At 59.8% G+C, this 8471-nt stretch overlaps 1 protein-coding gene across 1 annotated transcript in view; it reads left to right on the top strand.

Annotated features, from left to right (window-relative positions):
• Positions 1 to 3999, top strand: part of LOC102437690 (mastin-like) — a gene marked incomplete at its 3' end in the record, with an annotated part of 10028 nt that extends 6029 nt beyond the window's left edge. Inside the window, exons 2-6 of the mRNA XM_023748651.1 lie at positions 1951 to 2011; positions 2177 to 2357; positions 2809 to 2954; positions 3727 to 3863; positions 3949 to 3999. Of these exons, the coding sequence (XP_023604419.1) occupies positions 1951 to 2011; positions 2177 to 2357; positions 2809 to 2954; positions 3727 to 3863; positions 3949 to 3999 (576 nt within the window). The remainder of the gene's footprint in view (positions 1 to 1950; positions 2012 to 2176; positions 2358 to 2808; positions 2955 to 3726; positions 3864 to 3948) is intronic.
• Between the last annotated feature and the right edge of the window lie 4472 nt (positions 4000 to 8471).

Genomic DNA, 8471 nt, shown 5'->3' with positions numbered 1-8471 from the left:
CACCTTTTCAGTTGAGGCTTTTGGTTCTTCTAGGAGGAAGATCATATTATCTGCCAATGATAGTCATGACATTTCCCCCCAGACCCTCAAACCTCTTGTTTCTGTTTCAGGCAGATCTGCTCCTAATGCTCAAATGCTGTCTTTTCCCAGGTCTTGCCCAGCTGGTTATCGCCCAGCCTGGTGCCGGGGGACAAGAAGCCTGGGTCCAGCATCAGACTGGGCGCTGGGGCCTGTGGCCTCTCGCTGACACCTCTGTGACTTGCCTTCCTGTCATCTGGGCTGAAACCATCCCCAAACCCACATCCACTGTTGAGGTGGGTGAAGGTGGGGGCTCTGTCCAGACCAGAGGCAGGGAGGGAGGAAGCCCCCTTATCACCCAGTGGTCTCCCCCCTGGGCCTGTGGGACTTGCTTGGTCTGGGAGCCCAGCCCCGTCCCTTCTGGGTGCTCACTCCCCCCACCACGGAGCCCCCTGGCCATGTTGGATCCTGGTTGTTTCCTGTCGAGATCCCCAGTGTCCCCTGAGGATTCTGGGTGCCCCCGGAGACACCAACATCTCAGCAAGGATGACAGGGACTCTGGCCCAGGAGGGAATGATGGGTTTCTAGAGACCTGAGCTCATCTAGGTGCTGCAAAGCATCCCTTGGTGGTCTCCTCACTGGGCTCACGGGGCACAGAGGACCAGGCAGTGGTTCAGGAGTGTGGGAACCCCTCTTCCTTCTCCTCTCAAACCACTGTCTGGTCCTGTCCCATGCTTGGTGGAGAATGATTCTCAGAATGTCAAAGGGCAGAAAAGTCTGTCCCTGGCAGGTGGCCAGCCTCTTCCTGGGGTTGGACTTTGGGGACGGACTCCTCCATTCAGAAAGCAGGGAGTGTGAGAGGGGGGTTGGCTCCCAGTGCTGTGGGGGTGCAGGCGTGTGCAAGAGGTGAGGAGAGGTGAGGAGAAGTAGCATTAAATTGGCACCTCTCACACCCTTTCCTGTGCATTTTGGCAAAGTTTGATCATGCATAGGATGTATGAGGACAGCTGAGCAGATGCCTGAGTGTCCTGGGGCGGCCATAACAAATGACACAGACCCGGACCTTTAAAGAAAACTTTATTCTGTCACAGTGTTGGAAGGTGGAAGTCTACAATCAAGGTGTCAGCAGGTCCCACTCCTTCCAAAGGTTCCACGGAAGCTGCCTCCCCCATCTCACGGTGTTGCTGGCTAACTCTGTATGCAGGTCCAGTGAGTCTGTCCTTTTTGGGGGACACTGTGAACCTCAAAAGAAGGAGTGGGGCAAGGGTGCACTGGGCCTGCTGCTCTCCTTCACCCCGCCTCATCCCACTCTAGGCTCAGGTGCCTGCCCCAATCCCATCTGTACCTCTGCTCTGTGTTGTTTCAGAGCATCTGATTATTTATCATTTATTTAGCTCCTCACCCGAGGACATGCTTATGGATTTTAGGGAGAGTGGAAGGCAGAGGGAGAGACAGAAACATTGATGTGAGAGAGACACATTCATTGTTTGCCTCCTGCATGAACCCTGACCAGGGCCGAGGAACCTGAAACGAAGGTATGTGCCCTTGACTGGAGTCGAACCTGGGACCCTTCAGTCCACAGCCTGACGCTCTACCCACTGAGCCAAACCATCTAGGGCTCCAGCACCAATACTGAGTGTCTTCTCAGAGAGGAAACACCATGTTTCTTATCTGATAGCTGGTCTGCTGGTCACCACTGGTCCCACTGAAGAGATAAGCCCCGTCTCCTCCCATGCCCCACCCCAAAGGAGGGCGGCTTCCCCTTGGGCCTGTCTGGGCAGGAGGATAAAGGGGCTCAGAGGGTACAGGACAGAAGCAAACAGACCTGGCATGGTGAGGATGCTGCTCAAAGCCCCATCCTCTCCCTTCCCAGGCTGTGTCCCCGCCCCACATCTCCTCACTGGCTCTCCTCCCTGTCCTCTCCCCCTGCAGATGCTGTGGCTGCTGGTCCTGACTCTCCCCTGTCTGGGGGGCTCCGTACCTGTGACCTCAGGTGGGTCCTGACCTCCAAGCCTGACTCTGACCTGTCAGAGGCCGCCCCTGGGATGGGTGGTGATCCCCCTCTGAGGGTGGCTCTGGGAGGGACTGAGGATGGGGCCATGCTGAGTGCCGGGCAGCGGTGCCTGGGTCCCTGATGGCTCCTCCTCTGCTTCCCCAGATCCTGGCCCAGGGACTGAGCTGGTGGGCATCGTGGGGGGGCATGATGCTGCCAATGGGGCGTGGCTGTGGCAGGTGGGCCTGTGGTTCTTCCATCCAATAAGTTCTGAGTGGATTCTTTGGTGTGGGGGCTCCCTCATCCATCCCCAGTGGGTGCTGACCGCTGCCCACTGCATTCCAGAGTAAGTCCCTGCTCTGCCAGCACCCGGGGGTTGGGGTGGACAATGTCGGGAGGCATGTGATGTGTGTTGGGGGCAGATGCTTGGCTGAGTGGCTGCAGACCCCCTCCAGGATTCAGCTTCCTGGCGCTCCCCTTGCCCACCACAGAGGGGAGGTCTCTGGGCTCTGAGGGGCTGGCCCACTTCCTGCCACAGCCTCTCAGAAGCCTTTGGCCTTCTGTCCCCAGGAGATATCCAGTGACTTAGCACTTTAAGGTCCAACTAGGACGAGTGAGACCCTCATACAGTGTCAGTGTGCAGGTGGCTAGGATCATCCGCCACCCCAACTACAGCCTTGAAAACGGAGTATTAGGTGGGGCGGACGTGGCACTTCTCAAACTGGAGGCCCCCGTGCGACCATCTAACCTCGTTGGGTTGATCAACCTCCCGCCAGCCTCCCTCTCATTCCCCCCAGGCTCACGGTGCTGGGTGACATTGCTTCAGGAGGTGAGAACCAGGATGACACGTGGGAGTGGGAGGAGGAGACTGAGGGCGATGCAGGGGGCGGGCCGGGCTCTACAGAGGAGGCTCAGCTGGGGTCTGAGCTGGGCTCCCTCCGGGGTCTCCCTTGGGTGTAGGAGACAGACAGCTCGAGAGGAGTCTATTAAGGAGCAGAGACCAAAGTAGCAAGAGTGAGGCATGGCCATGGGCATCTTTTTTTTTTTTTAAATATCACCCAGGGATATATCTTCTATTGATTTTTAGATAGAGTGGAAGGGAAGGAGAGAGGAAACATCAATGTGAGGGACATATCTGTTAGATGCCTTCCCGACTGAGGCTGGGGATTGAACCTGCAACCCAGGTACTTGCCCTTGACCAACAATCAAACCTGGGACCCTTAGGGCCAGTGCTCTCACCACTGGAAACACTGCCCAGGGTGCCATGGGCATTTCTCTCCCTCACTCTGCACCAGGCCGTGTCCTCCCTTCCGGGGGTCCCCGTTCTCCCTGAGTCTCCATAGTGGGATGGTGAACGAGGAGGGAGAACTTCAGTGACGTGCTCCAGGATTCACTGTTAAATGGACACATACAAATAGGACAGGAGGGCCGTTCACTCTGCATTTCTTGGGTGAAAGCACTTACTCTGATTTTTCCCAATAAAAATTATTTGTGGATAAAAATATATTTCTCTGTTTCTTTTTGGAGCTTGGTGCCCACAGTGTCAGCCTAGAGATTATTAGCCCATTGGCCTCGAGTGAACCCAGACAGTTGGGGTCTTGGGTGACTCCCTGGGTCCCCCTGGGGGCACTGAGGCTCAGCATGTGGTTCTAGAACCCGCGGCCTGTGACTGTCCGCCCCTCAGGACCTCAGGCTCACTGGGCTTCTTCTCACAGAGCCGCTGCCGCCGCCCAAAAATCTGCAGGAAGTGGAGGTCCCCATCGTGGCGAATGAGATCTGTCGGCAGCAATATGGCAATGTTATCACGGACGACCAGCTGTGTGCCGGGAGCTGGGGACGGAGCACCTGCCAGGTGAGACCCCCAGACTGTGGCCTCCATCCGTTGCTCCTGCCTGCAGGGGCCCTGAGTACTGACCACCTGTGTCCTCTTCCCACAGGGTGACTCTGGGGGCCCCTTGGTCTGTAAATGGAGGGGCACCTGGGTCCAGGTAGGCGTGGTGAGTTGGGCATACAAGTGCGGTCTTGCCAACTTTCCTACAGTCTATGCCCGAGTGACATCCTTCTTGCCTTGGATCCTCGGTCATATTCATTCCTCTCCTTGAGCCCGGGGCCGGGCAAGGATGCTGCCCATGAGATGAAGACAGGCCCTCCAGGGTGTCTGGGGGACCCTCCCTGCTTCCTCCCAGTGCCAGCTCTTCATTGCACCTAGTGCCCCTCTAACCCCCCCCCCCCACACCAGCCCCTCTGAGATCCTCCTGCCTCAGCACCTCCATCAGCCTGTCTCCCCTGACAGGCAAAAGGCAGAGGCGGGGTGTGCTCTGAAGTCGGGCGGGCACTGCAGGACTCCTGCCTCCTCCCCACCCTCTGTAGCTCATTAAACTGCATAAAAAACTGCTCTGGACTCAGTGTACCTACCTGTGGGCGTGGCCAAGGCGGCCAGTGGGTGGCCCGTGGGAGGGGGACCAGGTGGGATGGGCAGCTATGGCTGCAGCGAGGAAGAGGGCGACCTGGCGGCTCTCCTGGCTGGGGTGGAGGTGAGTCTGCTGCCCGGGGCTGGAGGCCACAACCCGGAGGGCCGGCCCCAGAGGGTGCAGACCGTCCCTGTTCCTCCTTCAGTGGCAGTCAGTGTGTCATGGAGGCTTTAATGACTTGGACGTGGCCGCATGCAAACAGGAGGTGCTGTGTTTCCATGGTCACTGCTGCTCCATCTGACCCCGTGGCGAAGAACCCCCATTTTCCAATGTGATCAACTCCTGGGACCAAATGAAGTGCAGCCTCATTTCCACACAGACCCTCAGTCTCCCACTCTTAGCTTCTCCCAAGCAGGGCGGACCTGCAGGGGCCCAGGACCAGCCAGTCCTTCTCTTCCCCGTCCCCACCCTCCTGCTTCCCCAGCTCCCGGGTCCTGGTTGGTTGGAGGCAGCAGAGAGGAGGGAAGAGAGGGGACCCCCGCCCCCCCCAACTCCACAGGCTGCTGTCCTGGCGCTGGCACCCCTTCTGGAGATACACTGCTGTGCATGGTCCCCTCAGGCTCTGCAGAGCCCCTCCTTTCTCCAGGGGGTAGGAGGGGGTCCCAGTGGACAGAGGAGCTTCAGTTTCAAATCCAGGAAGTGAGAAGGGGCTGTGGAGCCCCCCCTGCCCCAGGCACTTCCTGCAGGACTAGGACTTGGGGGGCATGGATGGTGCTGACTGGGGTTGGTCCCGCACCTGCAGGTTGGGGCCAGGACCCAAGAGGGCCTGTGGAGCCTGAGGCGGCCTGTACTGTGGGTGAGGGGGCTCCATACCCTGCAGCTACAGGCTGGTCCCCAGTCTGATTCTACAATGGGGTGGCGGCCTTCCAGACCTTTCAGTGCCAGGACCCCTGCCTGCCCCACCCCACCCCCCGGGGGCCAGGGTGGAAAGCCCTCCTCTCTCACTGTGGCCTGGTCCTTCAGGGAGCCCTGGACTCCGAGTTAGGGAGAGTGGAAGCTCCAGGGCAGGCGGATCAGGAGCTGCTTCCCCCATGTGCCCGGGACTGAAGTCTGGGTTCGTGGCAGCCAGGAGCTCTCCAGGAAAGCCTTTTCCTAGGAAAATGAGGCCTGAGACTCAGCTGGAAGGCACCACCATGCAGATGGCCCCCCTTGGGGATCTGCTCCGCCCAGGGAGGGAGGAGGGGGTGACACAGCACAGCCTGGCCCTGTGCCCTCGCCCTCGGGTTTCAGGCACACGTTCTGCCTAAGTGACTGCCTGTCCACGGGGCCCTGTGGGTGGGTGGCTGCCAGGTGGTCAACACACATCCAGGTCCCCCTGTTCCCCCCAGGAGGGTGTGGGCTGCCTGCCTTGCCATTGGGCTCTGGGGACTGTGAGTCTTTGTAGGGCTTTCCTCCCTGGGTGAGGGTGTAGTCAGACCTTTAGTGTTCCTAGGAGTAAGATTGAGGGTCTGAGTGAGTCAGAGGCCAGCGCTTCCAGGGGAGGGAGAAGGACCTAGGACTTGGTGTTGGAGGGAAGGCTGGAGTGAGACACGCCTGGACCTGGGGCTGTGTCTGCAGGCATGGCCACGGGGTGGACCTGCAGGGCTGTCTCTCCAGAGGATGAGAGGATGGGCTCAGGGCCGTTGCCCTCCCCCTACCCACCCCCCCTGTACTTGCCTGGAATCACCACCCTAGCACAGCTTCCTGGGCTCAGCAGTAAGGGAAGGTGGGCGGAACCAGATACCTGGGTGGAGATGGAGGGGCCTCTTGCCTATGGCTCTGAAATCTGTTCTGACTGAGCCCTGCACCCACATGGGTGGGTGACACTGAGCCAGCAGGGCTGTGTCCCCATAAAGAGACCCCTGCAGGCCAGGTCAGTGCCCATGGGGACCCTGCGGAGGGCCCACAGGCGTTGGCCTCTTCCCCTTGTCTGAGGTGAGAGAGACACCTTCAGGGCTTGGAATGGAGACTCCACGCAGGGCCATGACCTTCCAGGTGGACATCACACCTCAGTCACCACCAGGCTCTCCCCCTGTGTGGTGTCCTGGGGTCGCAGTGACAGCCCCCGACTGGGGAGTGTGGGCTTAAAACAAGACAAATGCATCCTCTTACCGGCTGGAGGCCAGGAGCCCGCAATCAAGTTGTTCTGGGGCCACACCTGTTCCAAGGCTCCTGCCTCCTGCAGCTGCTGGTGGTGCTGGGACCCTTGGTTGGGGAGGAACCTCTGGACCCCCACTCCGTCCACCCCACCCGTCTGTGCTCTCCGCATCCTCACCTCTTCCCAAAAGGAACCGTCATTGCATTTAGGGCCTCCCCCCCTCCACTCTGACCCCATCTGAACTGGTTGCATCTGCACTTATTTCTAAAGCAGGTCAGGTTCTGAGGGACCGCACTGGTCCACACTGACTCCCTCACTGGTGAGGTTACAGGCCACCAGGCTGTGTGCTCCTGAGAGGGGGAGCGCACCCCTGAGGAGGCAGGGGCCTGGCCACAGGAAATCTTTAGGATTCCCACGGCCCAGCACCCAGGGCCCCCATCAAAACAACAGGCCAGTGAGGGCCTCTGCCCCTCTCAGGGAAGCAGCGTGCTCCCCACCTCACAGTGCCCTCCAGCCCCTGACGCTGGCCGCACAACAGGCTGCCGGCTCTGAGTGGTCCCAGCGCTGGACAGGGCTCTGCTGCAGGTCCAGCTGCACTGGTGACACAGGTCCTAGCAGACACAATGGTGGTAAAAGTATTGGTGATGGGCAATCCCCACAGGAGACAGGACTTCGCAGGCCCTGCAGCCTGCACTGAGGACTGTTCTTGAGATGTGAGTGACAGCTGGTGTCTTGGTTCATTGAGCCTCTTGTGTCTGGAGGCCAGGGAGCAAGACGTGCCACCATCTTGGTGGGACAATGACACTGAGCACCAGGCAGAGGCAGGGCTGCTGTGTCACAATGGGGGGCAGGGAAGGTGAGGGCCCTTGGGTGTCTCTTGCCTCCTCCTCGTCAATGTGATAACAGGTGGACACGTGCAGCCACCCCGCCTGAGAAGTCCCTGTGACCAGAGCTCAGCCCCTCAGGGATGGGGGTGTGGGTCGTGCTACCAGGTAAGTCCCAGAGTCCTGGTTAGTAGCAAAGGGTGGGATCCAGGTGGACAGTTGGAGGGGCCCTGTCGGCCTCAGTTGTACCCTGAGCCTCTGCTTCCCAGTTTCCTGGGCAGGGACTCCTCAGTGGTACTTCACCATCCAAGGCAGAAGACGGTGGACACTGCCGGACGCAGGGGCAGGCCAGGTCCCCCTTTAGGACAGGACATGATGACAGTTCCTGGGAGGCCTGGCAGTTCCTCTGGATGCCTTGCCCCGGCAGATCCCTCTTGGCTGGAGCAGGGAGAAGCAGGAGCTGGCACTGTGTCCCAGTGGGGTCGTGGCCTGGGTCTCCCTGTGGGCTGGTCAAGGTGTCATCAGCCTGCATTGTGCTCCAGCCTCCCCCTCTGCCCATCTCTGCTCCGTCCACCTGCCTCCCAGGTGCCTCTCCCTGACTTGTACCCACATGAAAGCCCATCTCTGTACAGCTTCTGGAGAGCACCCTTCAGAGGGCAGTGTGCAGGGCCACAGCTGGTGGCAGTGAGGGTGGCCACAGGCCACATGCCACGCAGATGGCATGCTCTAATCAGATGGTGGTGAGCTCCACGCAGCCTCACAGGGTTCAGAGATTTCAGGGGCTGCCCTGTGGCTTGAGGGACCCAGCAGCAGCTCTGGGGCTCTGCCTCCCTGAGCCCGTCTGCCTGAGCCTAGCCCTCTGGGACTTCTAGCAAAACTGCACCCTCTCAGCAGCTCTCCTTGCTCAGGCCGCCAGCCTGGCTGTGCTTTGTGGCTGAGATCCGTGCAGCCAGAGATGGCTGCTGCCCAGTGACAGCAGTGGCAGATCCAGGGGAGGCAGTGCCAGGGCCCAGCAGCTCCTCCCTGCCTGCTGACTGTACACCTGACCTGCTGTGGGCCTGAGAGGGGAGCAGCTCTCTTGCCCTGGG

Source organism: Myotis lucifugus, unplaced genomic scaffold (genome assembly GCF_000147115.1).
Source record: "Myotis lucifugus unplaced genomic scaffold, Myoluc2.0 scaffold_1615, whole genome shotgun sequence".
Lineage (NCBI taxonomy): Eukaryota > Metazoa > Chordata > Mammalia > Chiroptera > Vespertilionidae > Myotis > Myotis lucifugus.
The sequence above is the reverse complement of the archived record's forward strand: the minus strand, read 5'-3'. Positions and strand labels throughout refer to the sequence as shown.